We start from the raw sequence: 26,066 nt of genomic DNA on the forward strand, positions 1-26,066 counted from the left end.
GTGAAGGGCTGGATGTCGACTCACGCATGAAAACCGATCCCAGTGAGCAGGGGGATTAAAGACGCGGCCGCGTCACCAGCTGTGCTGAGCGAAGTCGGGCGCCGTTGAGCTCGTCAGCGAAGCCGATCTGAAGGGAAGACCCAGTGACCCCCTGTCGTGAACGAATGGCGTTGCTATGCTTAACTGGGAACTCTTAATTGTAGGAAACTGCGCCTCGCCGAGGTGAGAGTGGAAGTTGTGGCTGAAAGATGTGATACAAGGGAAGCGTAGTTCACGGAAGGGCGGCGAACTTCCAGACCTACTTTTGTGAGGAGTTATAAATCAGCAGAGACATTAAGAGTACTGAGTGGGGAAAAGGAGGAGATAAATAACAAGCAGCCCAACAGGCTACGACGAAAAGGATCCTATTGCAAAGAAGTGGGAGGCTGACTAAAGTGCAAACGAAGTAAAGCAGGTGTTGAGAAAAGGACAAGGAAGTGAGAGAGAGGAAGAGGAAAATTCAGGAAGAACAGAAGGAATCAGGAAGAGAAGGGAAAACCCCTTAGAGACTGTTCTAGAGGAAAGAGACAGGTCTGAGGAAGTGAACTCCTGAAAGTAATAGTGAACGGCAAATAATTAAATAAAGGAAATTCCCATCTGAAAGTAATCCAACAGACATTCACTGAAGACCCCTGAGAAGATCAGAGAAACGTATCCTTTGTCAGTATTCGAAAGAAAGAGTCTTTGTTGATAAGATTTGGGTTCTCGTTGAAACTCATACAACTACGCATTCGACTCAGAGTCTTATTGTTATAATTAATCAAACTATCACAGTTTGGTGTCAGAAGTGGGATCGTGAGAGCGCCATGGAGGACCTAATTAAGACATTAAGCGAAGGCCAACAGCTCTTACAACAAGCCTTACAAATGCAGTCACAACAAGCTGACAGATTAGCCTTTCAACAGGCCCAATTACTTGAAGTAACAAATGTACGAAGCAGTCCTCAGGTCCCTACCACTGTGTTGCAAAAGTATTCGGCAGACGAGGATCCAGGACACTTTTTCGTGAATTTTGAGAGAGTGGCTCGCAATGCTCAGTGGCCCGCCGAGAGATGGTGTCATTACATTGCACCATTGATGACCGGTGAAATGCAATGTGCATATCAGGCAGCAGACCCCGCCGGCGACACCAGCTATGGGGACATGAAGAAGGTGGTGTTAGAACGAATGGGTCACGACGAGGAGACTTATCGAGTCAAATTTAGAGAAGTCAAACTGAAGGGGGAAGAAACCCCTGAGACAGATATATTACAGAGTAAAAGAGTTGGCGGAGAAATGGTTGCAGCCTGGTACATCCACCACTGCAGAGATAACAGAAAAGGTTGTTTTGGAACAGTTCATCGAAGCCCCCCCTGGGCCTGTACAGAGATGGGTCAAACAATACCCCAGATTGTCATTAAGCGAGGCAGTAGAAGTAGCTTCAGCCTACCAAAAAGCTGGACAAGGCAAGGTCTTGACCTATACGACGAACTATAAACCACACCTCTTGTTGAATAAACCAGCGATTCAACCAAGATGGCCAAACTCAATGCTGCGAAGACCGGAAGGAGAAAATGTACGTTCCAGACCCAATAGTGAAGGTCCTCTACATTTTCGTCAAACTACTCTTACCCCTAGGGGTCCACAGTGTTTTGACTGTGGGGACTGGGGACACCTTGCAAGATTTTGTCCGAAAAAGCCGAAAGTGGAAACAATGGATGTTGGAGTTCTCGAATCTCAAAAGAGAAATGAAGTCCCAGAACATATAAATGGTAGACAGCCACAATATCTATATACCTGTGAGGCAGAGGTAGATGGAAAACCTACCACCGCGTTGGTCGACTCTGGAAGCCTACAGACTGCGGTGACATCGGAGCGGGTAGGTGAAGATTATTATTCTCCAGGGGAAATACCTATCCGATGCGTCCATGAAGATATAAGCGTTTACCCCTCCAAGGAAATACAAATTAAAATGGTCGGGGAGACAATGGGGGTGACTGCAGCAGTGTTACCCCGTTTGCCTAAACCTCTTCTAATTGGCTCAGATATTCCAAAATTCTCAGAATTAGTTCATAAAATTGAGAAGAGCTGGTTGGAAACAGCCCCATTTTGTATCGAAGAAATACTTAGCCCGAGTCCTAAATCACAAAAGAGCAAAAAGGTCAAGCGGTTACTGAAGAAAGAGTGGAGAGCTAAAAATGTCTTCCCTGTGGTAGCCGACTGGAGGATAGAGGAAGACGGGGACAGTTTTAGGTCTGCACAAGAACTAGATCCCTTGCTACAATTTGCTCGAGACAGGCCCGAGAAGAAACAGGACAGGGTCCACGCTTTATTAAGGAGAATGACTTATACTATAGATTGAGCAAGTCACGGAATGGAGAAGATCTGAAACAATTACTAATACCCCAGAAATTCTACAAGACTATCCTAGAGGTCGCTCACCTTCAGATTGGTGAAGGACACCTGGGGACGGAGAAGACAACCAAGAAAATTCTAGACAGGTTCTATTGGCCAGGTGTGTACCAACAGGTGGCCCGGTTCTGTCAGTCATGTGAGGAGTGTCAGCTGAAGAACAGGGCCAATGTGAGGAAAGCGCCACTTCAGCCTATGCCCCTGGTCATGGAACCATTCAGCAGAATAGGAATTGATATGGTAGGACCATTGGAACCAACTCGAAGGGGTCACAAGTACATTCTTGTGGTGGTCGACTATGCCACTAGATATCCCGAGGCATTTCCTTTAAAGGCAACAAATACCCAACAGATTTGTGACGCACTAATCCCTTTTATTGGATGAGTTGGGATACCCCGGGAGATCGTCACCGACCGGGGGTCGAATTTCATGTCCAAGGTGCTCCAAGTCTGTGAGATGCTTAAAATAGAACATCTGAAAACCGCTGTGTACCATCCACAGACTGATGGGTTGGTGGAACGTTACAACCAAACCATCAAACAAATGCTGAAAAAAAACAACTTCCTCGGAGAATAAGGACTGGGATAGAGTATTACCGTGGATTTTAATGACTCTTAGAAACACTCCTCAGTCATCAACAGGGTTTTCACCCTTTGAATTATTGTTCGGAAAACCTGTCTGTATTTTGTTGGACTTGTTAAAGGAAGGGTGGGAGGAACAACCGAAACATGAGGTAACGTTAACGGAGTATGCCTCTCAGCTGCAAGAAAGGGTAGAAAAGCTACAAAGTATTGCCAAAGATAACCTCCTTCAAGCACAAATAAGACAAGAAAAATACTACAACCAGAGTGCGCAGTTACGTACGTTCAAGAAGGGAGACCAGGTGCTCGTATTGGTACCTACCTCAGAAAAAAAAATGTTAGCTACCTGGAAGGGACCTTATGAGATTCAAGAAGTTCTGGGTCCATTAACGTACAGGGTGAAACAGCCGGACAGTAAAATTCCCTATCAGACCTATCATGTCAATCTACTTAAAAAGTGGGTATCTCCAGTCCAAACAATCGCCATATCATCTAGGGACGTAACAGAAGAACATTTTCTGCCGTTAAAAGAGAAGACGGGTTCAGAGGGACTAAATATCAACCCAAACATATCGCCTGTCCAAAAGGATGAGTTGTCCAAATTAACACAAATGTTTTCTTACATATTCTCCTCCTTACCAGGGAGGACCAACTTGACTAATCATCGCATAGTCACCAAATCTGAGGCCATAGTGAGGCTAAGACCTTATCGGATGCCCAAGTCGAAGATCAGAGCCTTCAACCAGGAGGTACAGGAAATGCTGGATCTGGGAATCATTGAACCATCTTACAGTGAATGGTGCTCCCCTGCAGTCTTGGTTCCGAAGTCGAAAGGGAGTGTAAGATTCTGCATAGACTTTCGGAATTTAAATGAAATTTCTAAGTTCGACGCGTATCCGATGCCTAGGATAGAAGATCTGCTTAATAAATTAGGAAAGGCGAAGTTCTTGACCGCGATTGACTTAACCAAGGGATACTGACAAATTCCACTGCTATCCGCGGATAAGGAGAAGACAGCGTTTGCCACGCCTACTGGTTTATATCAATTTACGATGCTAACCTTTGGGTTACATGGGGCACCTGCGACCTTCCAGCGACTGATGAACCATATTATAAAGGGTCATGAACAGTATGTTGGGGCCTATCTCGATGACATCATAGTTTACAGCAACACCTGGACAGAACATCTGCAACATTTGGCGAAAATACTTGAAACCCTGAAACAGGCGGGATTACATATCAATCCCAAGAAAACTCATGTGGCCATGTCCAATACAAAGTATTTAGGATATTATGTTGGTCAAGGGATAATCCGGCCCCAGGAGGAGAAAATCAAGGCTATCAAACAGTTGAAGTTCCCAGAAACGCCAAAACAAGTGCGCGCGTTTCTGGGGTTTGTGGGATATTATAGAAGATTTATCCCAAATTTTTCTACCTTAGCCACTCCACTCACCGATCTATTGAAGAAAATCCCATCGACAAGGAAAGTTTGGAAAACTGTGGAAACATTACAGGCTTTTAACAACTTGAAGGAGGCCCTCACCGAAAGAGCTGTGTTACATTGCCCAGACTTTAGTGCCCCATTTTTCCTTCACACAGATGCCTCAGGTACGGGTCTCGGAGCTGTGCTGTTCCAGGATCAGGGTGAGAAGGAAAAACCAATACTATTCATCAGTCGGAAGTTATTACCTCACGAGCTGAGTTATCCAACCATTGAAAAGGAGTGTTTGGCAGTAAAGTGGGCTATTGACGCTCTGAGATACCATTTGCTGATCATGCTCCATTAGTCTGGCTTGCTCGTAACAAAGATTCCAATCAGAGAATCCTCAGCTGGTTTCTTTCCCTCCAGCCCTTCTCTTTTAGAACAATTCATAAACCTGGGAAATTCTTGGCCCAAGCTGATTACCTGTCCAGAGCAGAAACCCTTACCGATCGTAAGGGCTTGGTAGAGGGGGTGTGACAATGTGATAGTATATGAGCCTTCTTACTTGTGTCTACATGTGGTTATGTACAGTGGGGAATACTATTAAAGCCTGAATACAGAACCAAGAAGTGATCCCTGTATGGACTTTCCTCTAATCAAGGCTGTGTCTTGGTATCCTAGGAAACGGGAGACGACGAGGAGCAGGAGATCGAGCCCAACAGTTTCAGTTGGGCTTACTGAGGGAGAAGACGGCGAAACGAGAGAAAACCTAAAATCTCAGGGTTTTCGGTCGAGATGTGAAGAGAAGTAAAGAAGAGAGTGTTATAAACAAGGCGATCGTTGTCGCCAGTCCAGGTTATGTGTTGGTTGCGCCGTTGCGCATAACGAAGTTCGTTTTTCCCAGAGGGGACCGTTGTCCCGAGGACGGATTCACTGTGAGTACTCGTACCCGCGTAGAAGGAAGAGGCAGTGAAAACGGAGAAGGGTGTGATTTTGCATGAGAGGTGAAGGGCTGGATGTCGACTCACGCATGAAAACCGAGCCCAGTGAGCAGGGGGATTAAAGAAGCGGCCGCGTCACCAGCTGTGCTGAGCGAAGTTGGGCGCCGTTGCGCTCGTCAGCAAAGCCGATCTGAAGGGAATACCCAGTGACCCCCTGTCGTGAACGAATGGCGTCGCTACGCTTAACTGGGAACTCTTTAGGAAGCTGCGCCTCGCCGAGGTGAGAGTGGAAGTTGTGGCTGAAAGACGTGATACAAGGGCAGCGTAGTTCACGGAAGGGCGGCGAACTTCCAGACCTACAGGCTACGACGAAAAGGATCCTATTGCAAAGAAGTGGGAGGCTGACTAAAGTGCAAACTAAGTAAAGCAGGTGTTGAGAAAAGGACAAGGAAGTGTGAGAGAGAGAGGAAGAGGAAAATTCAGGAAGAACAGAAGGAATCAGGAAGAACAGAAGCAATCAGGAAGAGAAGGGAAAACCCCTTAGAGACTGTTCTAGAGGAAAGAGACAGGTCTGAGGAAGTGAAGAACTCCTGAAAGTAATAGTGAACAGCAAATAATTAATGGAAATTCCTATCTGAAAGTAATCCAACAGACATTCACTGAAGACCCCTGAGAAGATCAGAGAAACGTATCCTTTGTCAGTATTCGAAAGAAAGAGTCTTTGTTAATAAAAGATTTGGGTTCTCATTGAAACTCATACAACTACGCATTCGACTCAGAGTCTTATTTTTATCATAATTAATCAAACTGTCACAAATACATGATCGTATAATGTAACAACCACCAAGGCAAGAGGGTACTCAGCTACATTCACATCCATTTGAAATTCAGAGGCGGGACTGCTTCCCACATAGAATAAAAGGGACAATGTGTCCGCAAGCTCCCTTCTCTAGTTTTGTATCAGACATGATCTTCCAATGCAGTGATGACACACCAGCTTGTGTTTAAACTAATTGTCAATTTCTAACTACAGCGATTAAGTTGTCCCCATGCATCTTTTGCAAATTCAATGAGACTTGCCATACTCGAACTTTATTTTCTTCTGTCGGGTGAAAAACACAGAAGCAGTGAATACATTAGACTCTAGGGAGTGAGTGGGATATACAAAGTAGGAGATAGTGAGGGGGTGATTTCATCAGAATGGTCGAGTGGTGAAACCATCAATAATAGTTGACATGTGGTAAAGAATTGAGGCACTGGGTGTGAAGAAATAAATGGCTAGAAAGCAGCCTTGATACAGTGGCTCTTACCGGATTGTTTATGAGGCTGGCTATGAAGCATGGTGCTGCTCTGAGTTCGGAGGGGGGAGTCGACAGGCCAGACTCTGGTTTTCTGTGCAGAGCTCGACTCCTCCGACACTAACAGCAGCACCCATTTGCAATGTCACGCAAGGTCTAGTGACCCCCCTCGCCCTCACAGAGTTGGCTGGCAGTGTGCACTTAATACTATCTGCATTGGGCAGGGGAATATTCCTAGCCCCCTGCTAGCACACAGCCCACACTCTTGACACAGCCTGAAGGCATAAGGTCTTGTTTAAAAGGTAATTTGGACCGCAGGATACAGCAATCATTTTTCGTTTTCTGCAGCGGTAGCAGCAAAGGCGTTGTTCAGAGTGTTCCCACTCTGTTCAGCTAAGGTCAGACTGGGACATAAAAAAACTGGGCATCCAACATGTAGTGGCCCTAAAATAAAAAGTGTCCTGCAATCCTGAATCCCAATGATTTGCAACGAACCATTTTTATATTTTTTGAATGCCATGTTATGATCTAAATCACCTTTAGTGACTGGCTATTTTGGATGTTGATGCACATTGAGGTTAAATGACTTGCCCAGAATCACCCACTTTGTTTTAGTGGTGCTGGTACCCATTGAGCAATTTGGGCACTTGAACACATTGTTTTCCAGGTGGTGTTGTACAGCAAGGTACATTTCTTTGTGAATGTTTGTCATGTAAGATCTAAAAAAATAGTTTCATAGCCATAAGATACAAATTACGATAAACCAACCTAACCAATATATAAAAAATCCTTATATAAAAGTTAAGCAAAAAAAACTATTATTCCAGCTTTACGTTCCCCATCCTGAATTGAAGACTACACATACCAGAAAGCAGCGCGAGTTGAGCCTAAAAAAGTTGCTAATTATGAAACACATCTTGAGTCCTAGATAAAAGCAATTATTCTCCATGTCAAACTTACTAAAATGTTTGGGGTATTTGTGATCAGTTCTCTTTCAAGTATTCACAGATGTGTTAGCTGGCTGGAGCGAATGTTTACATGCAGATGTACTCTGCAGTAATCACCCACACATTCACACTTACTCACTGCATGACATTTCCCAGACAATAGTAGCTCTCACCCCATTATCTGATCCCTCACTCAAGATGTGTTTGAGATATTTAGGGGGGGGAGAGGGGAGAGTTAGGAGTCCTAGGTATTGTGGAAAGGGGTCAGGAACATTTTTCACCAGCTCTGGTGATGATTTAAGTTGCGCAGAGGATCAGATCGACGTCATTTCAAGAAACAATTTGTAGCACACTAGGATCAGCTCAAAGATATATCTTGTGGCTAAAGCAGTGCGACTGATCTGGGTGCAACAACATCTGTTATTCAAAGAATCTGGTCTGCTTGTATTCTACTCCAGCTACGATTAGGACGCCCCAGCATTGTAAAAGCAACACAGATACCACCAAAGTGCAACTCTCCATAGTAATGTTCAGGCCAGGGCCCTAGCAAGCTCAGCATCTGGGTTCACAGTAGTTACGGACGCCTCACTCATGGGGTGTGGCGCACATGCCAACGATCTGACAATCAGCTGTCATTGGTCTCCATCGGAGTCCAAACTTCATATCAATCTTTTGGAGCTGAGGGCAATCAGACTAGTGCTGAAGGTTTTTCTGTCCTCTGTACAGGGAAAGAATGTCCTAATAATGACAGACAACACAATGGCCATGTGCTACCTCAACAAGAGAGGTGGTGTAGGGTCATTACCACTGTGCAGAGAGGCAACGCAGCTCTGGTTCTGGGCAATTCAAGAAGGAATATCCCTATCAGCAGTTCACCTTGCCAGGGAGGCGAACACCCGGACGAACGCTTTGAGCGGGCACAGCACAGTCTGCCACGAGTGGGAACTAGTTCAGGAAGTCCTTCAAGAGATGTTTGCCCTTTGGGGAACCTCTCAAGTGGATCTGTTTGTGACCAGTGTCAACCGGAAGAGCGAGCTGTACTGCTCCAGGGAATATTTCCCCAAGAGGAGCACTAGGGGACACGTTCCTAGTGGACTGGGAATATCCACTCCTGTACACGTTTCCTACAGTCCCCATCCTTCCTCATGTGATCAGGAGGTTGAGAAAGTTCGGGAAAGCCATGATCCTAATTGCTCCGGATTGGGCCAGGAGGACGTGGAACCCGGACCTTCTGGACATGTCCATCTGCCCTCTAATACGTCTTCCACACAAAGAGAGGACCTTCTGTTGCAAGAGGAGGGTTGGGCTCGCCATCCAGAGGTCCAGACACTCAACATTCATGCATGGTTTCTGAGAGGTTGAGATACAAGGATTGGGACTCCCCGAATTACGTAATGGAGATTTTACTTTCAGGCAGAAGGTCAGCAATGAAATCCTTGTACTGCTGCCGTTGGAACAAGTTCTCAATCTGGTGCAGGGATATGAATGTGGACCCTTTTACATGCAGCACACCTATGGTTTTATCTTTCTTGTTACACCTGGCTAATCTGGAACGCAAGGTTGGCCAATTAAAGGTTATCTGGCAGCACTGTCTATTTTTAAGTGCTCCTCTGAAGAGGTATCTTTCTTCAAAATGCCACTAGTGATACCATTTCTGAAGGGATTGACAAATGTGTTCCCTCAGTTCCCCTTTCAAGTCCTGGTTTAGGATCTCAAGTTATTTTTGAAATGTCTCATGTTTACTCCTTACAAACCTGTTCATTCCTGTCCTTTAAGGTTGCTAACCCTCAAACCCATTCTTTTAGTTGCTCTTACACAGCCCGTGGGGGGAGTGAACTTTGTCTTGAAAGCCTTCTTACACAATTTTCTTTAAGGATAGACCCACATATTTACCAGAAATTATACTACTGTCTTTTAATCTTCCACCTCATGCTGGGAAGGAAGAGGAGAGATTACACAGGCTTGACCCAAGGCGTGCACTTAGCTTCTACATTTCCAGGATGTCTACGTTAAAACAGGATGATCAACCTTTCGTTGGTTACACAGGCCATAAATTGGGTATAGCAGTCAAAAAACAAACTCATCTAGGTGGATTATTTTAGTAATTTCTGAATGCTACAGATTAGCTGGAAAAGATCCTCCTGAGGGTCTAAGGGCTCATTGGACTAGAGGCATGGTTACATCCTCTGCTTTGCAGAGAGGAGTCAGAATTCAGGAAATTTGTTCAGCAGCCACATGGTCCCCCGCTCATACATTTACAAAGCATTACTGTCTGGACTCTTCCTCAGGCCAGGAAGGTGGATTAGGGAAGGTGGTGTCATTCGGTACACACAAGCCAATAAGGAACTTCTAAATTCTTACTCCCTCCTCAAAAAATACAACACTGCTTTGGGAGTCTATCAAAGGATGGGAATATATGGGAGGTCACAATCCATTCGAAGAACAGGTTACGTACCCGTAGTAACGTTCTTTTGATTGGATGTTCCCCTCATGTATTCCTCATCGCCCCTCCCAACCTACCCTGCAGTAGAATTGTTATTGCAGTTTGCGCTCTTTCAGGGCTAAACACTGTCTTGCATAAGGTACACCTAAAAAGAATATTGAAAGTATGCATACACATTTTACTGAAGCCAACGGTCGCTGCGCACGCTATATGTTCCACTGATGACATCGAGACACAGGCCCTTGAGGGACATTGAGTCGACAGGCATCGACGTGCAGCACCACCTGCTGGAAAACATTTCCACAGCAGTTAAAGCTTGATATCGATATATCAAAAGATGAGGAATATGGATTATAGAACCTGCAGCTCCAGGGATGGCAGTTTAAGGGCTGCACTCCTGAGCCCTGTGCTCATCTCTCTATCTAGTTGTACACCATGGCTGAGAAGACTTCGAAACCATCGCAGCCCTCCAAGAGGCAAAAAGGAGAAGGAGCAGGAGATGGTGACAGGAGAGAGGACAAGATGTTGCAGCTCTTGACCAAAATGATTGCTGAGATTAAAGCCAAGTTGTTTGCCTCAGAGGAGGGATATGATGAATGGACTACCAAGATTTCCTTTGTGGAGAATCATTTAAACGTGGTTGATGGAGACAAGAAGGATGGCTGAACAAATAAGAGAATTGCAAACACAAACGGAAAAACAACCTGAAATGCTCCGAGCAAGAACATTTCTCAAGGAGGAATAATGCACGCATAGCAGGTTTCCTTGAAAATATTGAACAAGGATGTCCCACAGATTTTTTGGAGAATGCTCTGATCAAAATGCTTAAACTGGATCCAAAAAACCCCTGTAGAGATTGAGAGTGCTCACAGGTCTCTGGCACCAAAACCAGCTCTTGGGCAGAGGCCAAGACACTTAATCATTCAATTCTTGAGGTTTCCAGTGAGAGAGTTAATACTGAGAAGAGCCTGTGAGCCGAAAGACAAACTGGGGGGGGAATCAAAATCATGATCTTTGGGGATCTAAGCAAAGATGTCTTGGAGAAGAGAAGAGCCTTTAATGTCGCAAAGGAGAAGGCTAGGAGCAAACATCTGAAATATTATATGGTTTACCCGGCAATCCTGAGAGTGGTTTCAAATGGTCCAACTCACTCATTCACTGACTTTCATAGAGCAGAAGCCTTTCTTTCTGATTTGAAGGTGGAGCCCGTGGAGGATTCAAGTATGCAGATGAATGGATCGGTTGGAAAAAAAAAAAAGATGAGCAGTGGACTACAGTGTTTTCAGTGCTGCTTTAAATGTTTATGACTTTTGTTTGATAAGTGTTCGTTTTTTAATATAAACTTTGGTTCAAATACTGTTAGAGCCGTTTCGTGTTTGTATCTATTTCAAAATTGAAGGCATGCGATCAGATGCACCCTGAATAGGGATGTTAGAGGAAAGAACCTAAGTTCTGCTGTTACAGCGTGTGTACCATGATGACGTGCAGTGCAATGAGGAAGCCGAGGGAATGATACGGAGCATCAGGAATGTATGGAATGAAGACGTGGACGCTCTGCAACCTACGGAGTCAGGGGGACGAGATTGCAATACGTACGGCAGTAAAGTGCAGCACACAATATGGAATGGAGGCATAGACACGGATTGGCTTCTGGTCGCTAGGAGTCGGGGGCTGTGACAAGGATGCAGTGGTAAGGCACAGCGCAGCTGTTATGGAGCAGTCCTGACCCTCACTTTCACTGGCAGACATTCTACTAATGCTTGTTTTATTGGCCACCGACGTGCCACTATGACCAGAGGACTTTCTGGAAAACGTGTCCATACAGTGGGATATTTTGGAAAAGCACAGAACAACCGCTCTTTACACAAGAGCTGAACACACTGCAAAGCTCCCCTCCCTCCTCGCCCACAGCTCAGCAGCGCTTCCAAATAAAACAGAAAGGCACTTCCTCTTCCCACCTCGACCTTTCCCCAGTGTCAGGCAAAATACACGGCTATGGAAGAGGACAGGAGGAGCCTCACAACCTGTAGGGCCGGCATTATTATTCACATGCTGCTATATTTTGATAGGACTTTCCAGGAGGGCGTCTATTCATTATTGGGGCGCATCCTAAATGCAGCAACAGAGCCGACTGCTACGCTAATGAGTAATCCCCTTCAGCTATCAGAACATATCCAAGGGGCCTTGTCTGCACTTCCTCGCTAAAGTGGTGAGGTCGAACATTAGATCAGTGTTTAATATATCGCAGGAGCCAATACAGGCTTGGGGAGAGGACTTGCAGTGAGGTGCAGATATGAATTCATAGTTGTCATCTGTTTAATGTGTGCTACAGAGGAAGCAGGTGCTGTATAGACAGACTCGCAAAGATTCATTTCATAGCTTGGGGGAGCCTAGTTTCAATTTCCTTTGAGATGTGTTTAAGTGTGCTACAGAAGGTTTTCTACCAGCGCAATTTATGCGCTACTCGAGTTGAGGGGCCAGATCTTACAGGGGAATGTGATTGAGGATGTGGGAAATGTGTGCAGTTAGGCATCTCAGCTGCAAGATCACCCAGTTGCTTTTTCTTTTGTGGATGATTGATGCGCAAATGGACTATATACCAGATGTTAAATTTATGTAGGGAATTCAAAGCAGAATGTGACTTTTGCAATGGAGGGCATTTCTATATTGATATATAAAGTTGTGTGCTGCTGTTGTTACATTGGCAAATGTGCGCAGTGAGTTACTAGCTGAGCATTGACCACCTTCTCTGTGCTTTCTTATGTTGGCAGTCATGCTTCAGCATTGGACTACCATGTGTGAGATGTGGGTAGTGGATTGAGGTGATAGACACTGCAGAGATCAGTTGTTATAACTCAATAAGGATGGCGGGGTTGAGGGGTTATGGAAGGGATTCATAATATGGTTATGTATTATAAGATTTGAGTGCGTATACACTCTCCTGTGAACAACGTTCGGCTTGGGTTGGAAAATGTGATGAGTAATGCCCTAGAATTTCAGGCGACTGTGCTTAACATGTAATCACCCAATTACTTATGTTTAGTGCTCATGTCAGTGTCTGTATGTAGTATATCTACATTTAGCATTGTATCGTAACAATAGCACAATCTCTGGTATTTTCTCTGCGGCAATGTAAACAATTGATTTGTTATCCTGGGCAGTGATTCCGAATGTAATATTTCTATGTGCAGAATAGACGAGATGAATGTCTGCGTATTTGGGAATAGAGATGTATTAGGCTTACTTATCAATTGCACTCGAGGTGTGGCTGGTAACAAATACTGGACTTGAATTAGATTTGGGATTTAGGGTGTTGTTGATGGCCGATAATTGAGGAACATAATACTGATAGTGCCATGGGGGTGTGCTAGCTTTGTCTTCGGACATGAGAGATACATGATAGTTGACCTAATGGGGGACTATGTGTTATTAATATGTTAGAACATTAGGGATGTTTTGAGTATACTCGGGTGAAGTTGTTCATGTTATTCATGTTTACATATTAGGTAGATGCTTATTGGTTTTGTACTCTTGTTATCTTGGGGTGTATGACTAATTAGGAAGTGATAATGGGGGAACAAATCGGATGTACGGGATGCTTTGTGGACATATATAATATGATGTTCAGATATTCTAAGTTTGGGCAGAAGAAATGACGAGTCGCAGTTAAGCAGCTGAATATATAACTTTGGATGTATTACAATTGGGAATAGTAATGGGAGGAGGGGGGTTAAGGGTGGTTATGTTGGGGGAAATGCAATTGTTATGACTGCATAAAACTAGATGTTTGAGGCGAATGAAATATACATACATACAGTTTGTTCATTGTTATGAGGTATCGTATGAGGTTACATTTATGTTAAATCTACAAATGGATGATGGGTAATTTAGATAGAGGTCTTTGAATTGCAGATTGGAGAGAAGAAACTTATTTGTAATGCGATTGTCATGGGCTTGGATTCTGGAGGGCATGGGTTGGACCACACTATGTATGGGGGGATGTGTACTCATAAGGAATCTGAAGTACGGTTTCAGGTTGTACAACGATTTGGAATCATTTGGGGTTTGTATCTTTGTATTTTTGTTTGTCTGATGTCCTGTCTTTGTGTATTGTTTGATGTCAGAGATCCGTGATACGATAGGATAGTGGGTTGGTGTGTTCAGTGCTTGGCAGTTTATAATAATGTCTGGCTCTAATACTTACTTGTTTAGTGAGTGATAATATGATGGGTACACTAACAGCATTGACTTGGAATGTTAAAGGACTGAATTGCCCACGTAAGCGTATAATGGTGATAGCGAGACTATGAAGGGCGATAGAAACTCATTTGGTGGATGAGGATAGGCGTTTTTTTGCTTAATTCTAGTTATCCTAAAGAACTTTCTAATTGTTATTTGTCTAAGTCAAGAGGAGTCAGCATACTTTTTAGGACAGGTTTAAGATTCAGCATGGATATGGTGGTAATGGACAAGGAGGGTCGGATGATTTTTGTGGACGTCCAGTTCAGTGGAAAGAAAATCACGTTGGGATAGGTTTATGGGCCGTGTTCGCCGGGGAAGATGTTCTTTGATGAAATATCACAATTACTCATTGACAAGCATGGGGAGATGATTATTTTGGGGGGGTGATTTTAATAGTGTTCAAGATTATAAAATTGATCGGACTAGTCAGTGTAGGTACACAAATTTTGGTCTACGTAGGGAGTTTGAGTTTTACTTTCAGAAGTTCAATTTGGTGGATTCATGGAGGAAGTTTCATCCGTCTTCGAGGGAGTATGCGTGTTATTCACCTGTACACGATACGTTTTCTAGAATTGATTATGTATTAGTCACAAATAGATTGATAGATAAGACGATTAGTGTGAATATTAGGGAGAGAGAGAGATCTCAGACCATGCTCCTGTGGATTTACGCGTGACCATAGATGAGGTGGCGTCTTAAAGTGGGGGTTTTGGATGAAGGGGGGTTGAGGAGAGCATTCAATCTTCAATGGAGAGGTATCTCAAGGAGAATGAAGGGTCTGCAGAGTTTAGGATAGTGTGGGATGGTTTTAAGGCTGTGGTGAGGGGGGAATTTATAAGTAAAACTGCATATTTGAGAAATAAACATTTGGGTGTATTGAGATCAATGGGGGATAGGCTGTCGTGCTTGCAGCGGAAATATGCACAGTCAGGTAGAGTTAAAGATAGGTTGGAGATGTCGCAAGCCCAAAAAATGTTGGCGAGTAAGACTGACTTGTTGGCAGAGAAAGGCCTTTTCTTTACGAAACAAAGATTTAGGCCGTGTGGGGATAAGAGTGGGAAGCTGCTTGCTAATAGACTGAACGGAATGGCGGAGAAATCGTTTATTCAAAGTATTATTAATGAACAAGGGGATATGGTAATGCAAAATGTTGATATATGTAATTCTTTTAAGAGAATATAGCAGCTATAGACATTCCTAAATTGACATCGGAGGAAAGCAAGAAATTGGAAAGGGAAGTTGAGACAAATGATGTTCTGCTGACAATTGAACCACTTAGGACAGTTAAGTCTCCAGGAATGGATGGTATACCTGTGGAGTTTTATAGGAAATGTAAGACTTATCTGGCACCTAATCTGTGTAAATTGTTCAATATGTTTGTGCAGGAAGGAGATTTATGCCGTCAATGAGTGAGGCGATGATTACTTTAATACCAAAGGAGGGAAGGATCATAAAAATTGTAGCAATTATAGGTCCATTTCATTGCTGAATGTGGATGTGAAAATATTTGCAAAGATTATGGCGAATAGACTGGAAGCATGCATGGGGAAATTGGTTCATGAGTCGCAGGTGGGATTTATGAAAAACATATTTGGGTATGACAATATATGAACTCTAGTTGACATACTGAGTCTACAGCAAAATGAGTTATCAATTGCAGCATTGGTCTTTATGGATGTGGAAAAGGAATTTGATAGAGTAAGTTGGAAGTAATTGATATTTACAATGGAAAGGATGGGATTTGGGAATGGGTTTTTGGGGGTAATCAGTTGTCTTCAGGGTGGCGCGAAAGAAAGGATGTGGGTGAATGTGTTGTCTGAGGCCTTTGAACTAACTCGAGGGACAAGGCAGGGTTGTCCCCAATCACCTTTTTTTGTTCAATATCGCTTTGGAGCCGTTGTTGGCCTACATGCGTGGGAAACAGGGTATCAGGGATGTGAAGTTCGGGCATAAAGAAATGAAAGTTCTTTTGTATGCGGACGATATGGTGGTTGTTCTTGCAAATCCGGAGGGGGGGTAGTGTAGCCCTGAAGAATATCTTTGATAAGGTGAGTAATCTCTCGGGGCATAAGATTCATTGGGATAAAACAGAAGTATTCCCACTTGCTAGGACTTGTAGAAGGGATGATTTTTCAGATTGGAAATGTAGATGGACTGAACCCAATGTGAAGTATTTGGGAGTTTATCTGACTATGGATGTTAAAAAGATGGTGGAATTCAACGTGGGGAAAATAGTGGCTACTTTAGAAAAAGATATTAGGAAATGGGAGCGTTTACCTATGGCGGTTTGGGTGAAAATCAATGCTATCAAGAGGACTCTTTTCCCGAAAGTGCTTAATGTCAAGCAGTCCTTGCCTTTGAATTTTTCGAAAAATTCAAAAGCTATTATTGACCGAGTTTTTCAAAAAATGTTGTGGGGGGAGAAGAGGAGGCCGAAGATTCCGAAATTTATTTTGATGCGTAGTCCTGAATGCTGGTACCAGGATTTGGAGCAGTATTATAAAGGGTTTATTTTGAAGAAAGCAGCATACTATTTGGCAATGGAGAATGAGTCAGAGCCCTTTTGGACATTGATTGAAAGAGTAAAATGTCTGGATTTAAGTTGAGTGCTGTTGCTTCAGTGGGAAGGCTACCTGGGAGGGGTAGTAAGTTGCCAACTATTATTGCGACTAAAGATCTGCTGGTTTGGTGGTTGAATATTTTTAATCAGAATTTGTATCTCAATTACGGGGCCTCAATTTGGCTTAATCCAGGTTTGCAGATTGCCAATAAAGTCATATTGGAGGAGTTGGGTCTCAAAAGGGGTTTTGTGCATTGGGGATGTGATATGGGATGGTCGTGTGTTAACATTTGAAGAGTTACAAGGGATGTTTCATCTAGCTAAGAGGGAAAAGAGTAGATTTGTAACGTGTAAAGTGAGAGGCTAACAATGTTGATGAGATCGTTGGAGGTACCGTTGGGTTGCAAGATTCTCGTGCCATCGCCCCGAATAGTGAGCACATACACTAGTTTAATGGCAGCAAATTATGCGGTTATTGATTCTGGGAAGAGAGTATTGGAGAAGTGGGATGAGGAATTGGGATGCTGGATTACGGAAAAGGAGTGGGAAAAGATGTGGGGTGTGGGATATAGGCGCAAGTTGGATCTCAAGTTACGGTTTATTCACCAGAAAATATTAGGACGTTTGTATTGGACGCTGGTGCATATGTGTACATTGGGTCTAATTGACAATGATTATATTGGGGATGTGGGAAGGAGAAAGAGACACTTGTTCACATGTTGCGGTATTGTTCTCGTGTGTTGGACGTCTGGACGGGAATGTTAGACAGACTAGATCAATATTGTCCATAAGTCTTCCTAGGATGCCTCTACAGGTGTTACTTCTGTCAAGAAGGGGACGTTGCAAGGTTGCACAAAGATATGGGCAGTGGATTGATGAGGTACTTATAGTTGCGGCAAAGCAGGTGTTGATGGTATGGAAGACTAGGAAGAAACCTCGAGTGACGAATTGGATAAATGATGTATTGATGTTATCGGGGGTTTGTGAGGGTGATGTTCCAAAGGCAGGACAGAGGAGATAAGTATCTAGCTCTCTGGACACCATTTAATTAATTATATGGTGAGTGAGTACCTGAAGATTGTCTAAGTCTAGTATGTTTTATTGAATTGGTAGTGAGGATTGGGGCGTTGATCTGGGATCTTTCGGTTTGTTTGATTCTATGTTGTGTGTTTTTTTTTTGTTTGTTATTTGCTGTTTATCGGTTTATCCAGTCTGGGGGAGTGTCTTCGTATTTGTTTAGTGATGGTGTTTTGTGTACAAAGGATTTATGACTGGGTAAATATGCATAGGGAAGAGTAATTTATATTGCCTGAAAGTGATGCAGATGTTCTTGGTGTAGTAAATTGGTCTTGGCATGTTTATCTATGTAACGTTGTGCAACGAGAAACATATTTTGTTGAACTGCTGATAATTGTATTGTCGATGGATTTGAAATTATAAAACAAAAGTTGAAAAAAAAAAAAGGAGGAATACGTGGGACGAACATCCAATCGAAAGAACGTTACCACGGGTAAGTAACTTATTTGTCTCTTTCAGAACACCATTTATAATATTAATCTTTCTCCTTTATGCAATTATTCCTTTCCTGGTAAAATCCCCTGCCAGGAAGATCTCCTTTTTGACTCCTACATCTCCTGGTATACTCGCCTGCCAGGTATTCTTTTCCAAAAAGGATCATTACCTGATATCTTATCGGGTCTTTCTGCAATCTTCCTTCCACTTTAGGGTTCACACAATCATAATCCTTCAATAATACAATTTGTTGACTTCAGTGATTACTTGTACCAATTGCCCCCATGTAGACATTTCATATATGAGGATTTGTTCGAGCTCTGTTTGTCAACCTTTCTTTCAATATCTTTTGGCAATCCTTATTCCAGGTTTCCGCAACTGACATCTCATGTCAGAAGAGCTGCACAATTCTTGTCTCCTTATTTCCCTCCCAAAGTATTTTGGCTTATGGCAATGCCGGTTCCAGGTTTCCCCCAACTGACATCTAATTTTACGAGAACTGTACCATGTTTGCCTTCTCTTTATAATTATATTCGGTCGATATTCAAAAGTATCCTCCAAAAACGTCTCTGCTTGTTGCTGGGCCCCCTTCACTCTCAGGCTGACTCGCCGGTATACTGTGCTGTTCCTGCAAGCGTCTTTTGCGTGGCTGGCTTCCCCGACTGCACAGAGGTTCATTCGACTCCTGCGTCAGCGTTGGCTTCTGACGCCGCTTGAACCTGTGCAGCTCTGCAGGGACCGCTCCTTTTTTTGACCCCGCTGCGCTTTGTTCACCTTCTCATTACTGGAGTTTCTCCTCTCTGGTCTAGAATGCAGCTGACCTGCTGCAGGCAGAGGTTCACTGCTCTTCCTGCTGCTCTTGTACTGCAAGCTGCCTCTGCCACTTGTCTCGCTTCCCACTCCGCAGCCTCTCTCCTCTTTCCTTTCCCGATCCTCCAGCTTCTGGTAACCTTTGGGTTTAAATGTCCCACGCAGCTGATTAACTTTTGAACAACTAGAATGCAAGGCATAAAATAAGTGGTATTGCATTGTAATTTGCGATACAATACCTCCGATTTGCACTATATTTAATTAATGACGTCACACTAACTGCAACATGATTTTCGAGAGTGAGAATATCAAAGCTTCATTACTGTTTAAGCCTACACTTTATTCGCAGGAGAGGCACCCGGGCTGAGCAGGTACATTATATCAATGTTTGTGCTCAGCCCAGGCGACGCACGCGTGTGCTGGCATATTGGAATGCGCATGGACAGAGGAGCTGTTGTCCAGAGGCCCGTGCCGGAATCAGCAGCTCGACTTGCATACTGCATTTGCTGCCCAGTGATCGTGCGGGTAAGTAGAGGCAACACAAAGCATAGGTTGTCTAAATGTAATGTGTAGCTCAGGCGTTAATGTGTGACTTATTTAAGCAGCTGCTAAGGCGAGGGAGCATTGGGTCATGGTGGGGGAAGACTGCTAGGTACGCAGGCTTTTATTGTCCATACGGGCATTCGGCCTTGGGCTGAATTTCCAGGTCAGCAAGGGCACTTTTGCAGTGATGTGTGGGCTGGATTTAAAAGCTCACATAGAAAACATTTTTTTTGTTTTACTTTTTACTGAATTTTTGTTTTTTGGACCCAGATGCTGAGCTCCCCTGGGCCCTGGCCTGAACATTACTATGGAGAGTTGCACTTTGGTGGTATCTGTGTTGCTTTTACAATGCTGGGGAGTCCTAATCGTAGCTGGAGGAGAATACAAGCAGACCAGGTTCTTTGAATAACAGATGTTGTTGCACCCAGATCAGTGGCACTATTTAAACCACAAGATATATCTTTGAGCTGATCCTAGTGTGCTACAAATTGTATCTTGAAATGACGTTGATCTAACCCTCTGCGCAACTCAAATCATCACCAGAGCTGGTGAAAAAAGTTCCTGACCCCTTTCCACAATACCTAGGACTTCCCTCCTAAATATCTCTAACACATCTTGAGTGAGGGATCAGATAATGGGGTGAGAGCTACTATTGTCTGGGAAATGTCATGCAGTGAGTAAGTGTGAATGTGTGGGTGATTACTGCAGAGTACATCTTCATGTAAACATTAGCTCCAGCCAGCTAACGCATCTGTGAATACTTGAAAGAGAACTGACCACAAATACCCCAAACGTTTTAGTAAGTTTGACATGGAGAATAATTACTTTTATCTAGGACTCAAGATGCGTTTCATAATTAGCAACTTTTTTAGGCTTAACTCAAGCTGCATTCTGGTATGTGTAGTCTTCAATTCAGGATGGGGAACGTAAAGCTGGAATAATACTGTTTTTTGGCTCAACATTTATATAAGGATTTTTTTCTGCTATGGTTGCCAAAAGGATTCTCCCTTCAGAATGTTGTCCTTGCATGCCCACCACAGAAGACCCTGTATGACTCTGTTTGGAACCTGAAGAAGGTCCGACATCCTGCCAGAGAATTGGGACGACAGCGTACTGCGAGCCCATTGGAGAGATCTCATTCTCAGGCAAGCCTCTGGCACCAGGAAAATGCAGGATGCCACGAGGCTGAGCAACCTCAAAAATTCAAAGGCCGGAAGACACTGGCACTCTGTAATTTGGCAACCATCTGCAGAAGGTCTTGAGCTCTCACCTCTGTTGGCAAGGCTTTTTCAAAAGATGCACCCAAGACTGCCGCAATGAATTGGAGCCGTTGAGAGGTTATCACGTGAGTGGGACTTCTTGAGATTGAGGGAAAGCCTAGTCTATGGAACGAGTGACAATTGAAGAAGAGATGTTCCAGGGCCTATTCGGGAGAACGGGCACTGATCAGCCAATCGTCCAGGTAGGGGTACACGTGAATCCCCCCTCTCCTGAGTTAAATGTTAATGGTGCCACAACCGTCATTAACTTGGTGAAAACCCTCGGGTCGGGGGAGGTCAGCCCAAACGGCAGAACTCGAAATTGATAATGAGAACCACCAACTGCGAACCTCGGGTACTTTGTGTTTGTGATGGACAGGCACATGAAAGTACGCATCCTGAAGGTCCAGTGATACCATCCAGTCCTGAAGCTGAAGAGCCAGAAGGATCTGAGAAAGGGTAAACATCTTGAACTTGTCCTTCCTGAGGAACTTGTTCAAGTCTCTTAAATCCAAGATGGGTCTCAATCCTCCTGCCTTCTTGGGGATTAGGAAGCAAGGGGAGTACCAACTCTTGTTCCTTTCCGCTACAGGTACTGGTTTTATAGCACCTTTCCCTAGCAGGGTCAAAATTTCCTGCACAAGGAGCGGATATGGAAATTTGAAAGAGTTGCACCCCAGTGGATGTTCCTGAGGTCATTTTAGAAAGGTAAGGCAGTAACCCTGGACTACTGTTTCCAACGCCTATGCATCTGAACGAATACCGCACCATTCTTGAAGATGCTGTGAGAGTATGCCTCCCACCGGGGTCTTGTGGGTTAAGGCCTCAGAGGTTTTGAGACCTCAGCGACTGAGGGTAAAGCATCCGTTGCTTGAGCGGTTTTAGCATCTCTCGCCGTCCACCACGGGGGAATTTTCTCTGACCTCGGACTCACCAGTCCTCTCGCTCTTTCAGCTGAGGAATACAAGTGAAAGGAACTTCCCCTCCCCCCTAAGCTGTTCCACTGGGGGGGAGTTTGTGGTTGTCTGGTTGCAGCATCAGGGTATTTGGGCTGCCGCTTTAGAGGTCTGCAGCTTTCCAGGCCCTCGCCAGCCTTGCTGCCAAATAAATATGTGCCGTCAAAGGGCATGTTAACAAGTCTTGATTGTACACCCGCAGCAAACCCAGACTTTAACCAAGCAAATCTGTGCATTACAGTGCTAGCCGCCATAGCTCTGCTGATACTGTCCGCAGAGTCGAATCTGAAGAAACCCACACATGGGTCCTTCCCATCCTTAATATGAAAAAAAAACATCTCTTTCTTCCCCTGCAGGTTCAGCCGCCACTGCTATGCATTCCCATTGGGTAAACATTAACTTACCAGTACACATCTTGCATTTGCTGATTTAAGGGCCATACTCGCAGCAAAGACGACTTTCTTTGCCATGGCATCATAGCGTTTGTCATCTCTGTCTGGGGAATCGTTGGGTATGCAGTTTGTTTTGACGTAGATTTCGTGGCCTGTACCACCAGACTTTCTTAGATAAAAGGGTGGGGTCACTGCATGAAGTCCTGTAATTGCTTGTCAATTTTGTATTTACAGCTGGAACTAATTTTGGCGTCTCCCAGTTGGCATTGACCCGCCTTTGCAAGGCTACATGGAGAGGAATAATAAGATCCTACTGGGGTCCCTTATCTAAAATATCTGTTAGATCATCCAACTCAAAGTGTGGTGCAGGTCTACTCCATCCTAGATATTCAATTACTCTAGACATTAATTGTCTAAGACCCATCAGCATGGTCTGAGGTATATGGTCTTCCAAATTCAGTTTCGGGAGAATCGTCTGTCCCATTTGCAGTTTCTGGAACACCTTGCGTCCCCATATGGCAAACCAAAGGGCCGTGCCTCATCAGATGAAGGCTCATGCACCTTATATATAGAAGAAAGTGACTTAAAGAATTCCTTTCTTGGATGTGGAAGAAAAGAATCACTACTTTTTTGAAATCAATGATTTTGTCACTTGCTTCGATGACGGCGAGGGCTAAGACAATTGTGGTGTCAAAGATTTTTTTGACAATGGTGTGTCTTTCGGCATCAATGTCCACCTTTATTCTTTCGAATGAGTATCTTCGACTTGCTTGAACCTTCAAAAGGTACTAGAGGAGTTTCCTACTGGACACCCAGGCTCGAGGGCGCACAGCGTTTGTCCTTTGCCCTTTCTCTGTTGTGTTTTCCCCTTGACAGGGGCATGATCTTTAGGGTTGAGGCCGCATTCTCGAAGACCGGATGCATTTTCGGTCTGAATCTCTCCCATTCAGCCGGTGAGTCAGATTTCGTCGGGCAAGAAATGGATGAACAAGATGGCGGCCTGTGATGTATTTTCTTTGTACGTTGTGAAGACTAGTAGTGAGACCCACTTCTAAATCGAGATCGTCTTTTAGCTTTCTTTTGACGAGGAGAGGAGTCCCTCGACTCAGAGGATCACTTTTTTGACATTCGTCAAAAGGGATTTATGTGACCTACCTGCAGCTAATTTACCTTTGTGTTCTTTCTGGGCTTTCACTGACATCGAAAAGGCAGGATCCACACTCCAATGTCTTATGATCGTATCTCAAACACCACAGACACACCCAATGGGGATCCGTAGGGGACAGCTTTGCCCCGCAGTTGTATTGTTTCTTAAACCCTGATTTGGAAGTCGATGCCGACGAAGATGCAAGATTTTGCTAGATAACAGCAGGTTTAAAGAAGGAACCAAAGAGCGCTGATCTTCCGTAGCGATGGCTCTCATGGAAAAACAAAACTGAAGTCAACAGTTGCTGCACGCGTTATATGTAACAGTGATGACTTTGACATCGAGACAGAGGCACTCGAGGGACATCGAGTCGACATCGAAGCGCAGTTCCCCTTGCTGAAAAATATTTCTGAAGCAGCTAAAGCTGGATATGGATATATCAAAAGATGAAGAATATGTGTGAGGACACAATCCATTCGAAATTTGGTTTTGCCATCCTGAGAAAAGTGCTCTGTGAAAGACATTTTGTTTTGCAATTCTAAGAAAAGTTTCTGTGGAGAAGAGGATTGTTTTGCTGTTCTGAAAACAGTATTTTATGGATGAGACGTTTTGCTTTGCCAAAGAGACTTTGTGGAAAAGACAATTTTCATACATTTAACAGAACATTAGAACAACTTATTTCCAACAGGCTTCCTGAATTCCTGAATTGGTTCATGGGAAGGGAGCCAACTCCTGAATACAAGGATTACCTTTATTGGAATTACCTATTTTGAACTTTCACATAATCATTCGTTGGGTTGGAATCAGAGGCAATTACCTTGCACATTTTCTGTGTATGCTATTGTGAGTATCAGATACAATTTGGATAAGGTTAACTTGCTTTACTTTTAGTTTCATAGGTGGGCACATTCTCATTAGGATAGGGACAGATAGGCCTTTATCCCACCTTTTTGTTTTCATAAAAGTGGCAAATGTTGAGAACAGTGCAACTTTGTGTTCGTCTCTCATGCCTAAACCCTCACATCAGTCTGACCTGGATTGGTGACTTGTTTCAGAGATGGGGTGCATAGCAGAAAAGGCACAATGTCCTCATTTTTATTTAGCCTGTATGCACTCAAACACTATTTTAATGTTTTAACTGATTCATTACCTTTCATTACAGATAACCAATTTATACTTTTCAACCCAAAATATGAGTTTCATGAAAATATTATTGCTATGGGCCTCATATTTCTTGCTATTTGTTTGTCTTAAACATGTGCCTTGATGCCAAACAGTAAACATAATTCCAGTACCATTATATTACATTTGGATTACTCTGATTAGGCAAGAGGGGTGTTTAGTGATATTCCTTACAATTGCTTTTGCAACTAAAATCAAAGGACGATTATTCAGGAGACCACAAGGAGAAACACTGACTATCAACTGCCTGTATGGTTGCAATCAAATATTCTGTTAAGTACTGTTTGTGTCACAATGTAAAAAGTGTTTCCAAAGTACCAAATAACAAAAGCCACTTACTAACATTACAAACTTGTGTACACTGGAAAATGCAGTGAAAGCCCAGCAACCAGAAAAATCACCTTGCCTCAAACGATACGCTATTCCAGATCTTACCTCTAGTTCGTTTGCAATCTTCGGAGGGATCTCTATCCCTTGCCTCGTAAGCTGTAGATCCTGGTACTTCTCATACTGCCTGTAACCCACGTAGCCACTGCCAGTGCCCACCAACAGGTATAGTGGCCGTATTCGGAAAGCAAGTGCGGCAGAGGCTGCATGGAGCTTCCTTGCATCTGAAAGTGTCAAAATACAGAATTATTGTGGCATCATTGTAGAATACTGAGCAACAAAACCCTCAAGGAACTTTTCCACAAATCACTGGTGTCAACACACAGGCCAAAACATAGCAAGCACTGAAAAAACCAAAAGGATTATTCTTGTGAACATTTCCTATACGGAACTAGTAACCATACTTTCTAGTGGACAGAGTGGCAATGGTCGAGATAACATTTTATAGAACAAAGAATTAAAAGGGGGGGAGGGGGTACACCACACATCTGGAGTAGTGTGCTCTGGACCGAAAGGTCAACAAAGCTGAGTTTAGAGTGAAGATAAGACATACAATTGGAGTAAAATAGGTTGGTACACAGATTATCTGGAGCAGTGCTTCCATGGGTACATAGCGCCAGTCTGTGGCCAAACCTGTCAGTTATCAAGCAACAATGTCCATAAATGGCACCAGTACCAAGGTCCAGAGCTATTGGTCATTGGTGCAGAAGTATCAGGGACTGCACCCAATAACGCCCGAGTCCTTGTGTTTTTAATAGACAAGAACCATTTTCAGTCTTGTCCCTGTTTTGTCAACTGCCAGTGAATAAAATAGACCCCAGAGAGTAATGGAATCAGTTTCAGGTTTTGATGTCCTAGAAGAGAATTGACAGAGTTGTCTGGATGCTTGATTATGATGGTGTATAGTCCCTTATGCCATTAATCATTAGGGTCAGACGGGACTGGGTGCATACATATCAGTGTCAATAGTACCATAGTGCTTCTGAATTAGTGCTAGAGACCCCGGGGAACATA

At 43.7% G+C, this 26,066-nt stretch overlaps 1 protein-coding gene across 3 annotated transcripts in view; it reads right to left on the minus strand.

The window, feature by feature from the left end:
- PISD (phosphatidylserine decarboxylase) overlaps positions 1–26,066 on the minus strand; it is a 502,520-nt gene that overhangs the window by 281,908 nt on the left and 194,546 nt on the right. For 2 of the 3 annotated variants that reach the window (XM_069619816.1, XM_069619818.1), the window contains exon 3: positions 25,101–25,276. In XM_069619816.1, coding sequence (XP_069475917.1) covers positions 25,101–25,276 — 176 coding nt within the window. Of the gene's footprint in view, positions 1–25,100; positions 25,277–26,066 lie in introns of those variants that run through there. The other variant, XM_069619821.1, reaches the window with a different exon arrangement.

This window comes from Ambystoma mexicanum, chromosome 10, assembly GCF_040938575.1.
Source record: "Ambystoma mexicanum isolate Mex_15411 chromosome 10, UKY_AmexF1_1, whole genome shotgun sequence".
NCBI lineage: Eukaryota > Metazoa > Chordata > Amphibia > Caudata > Ambystomatidae > Ambystoma > Ambystoma mexicanum.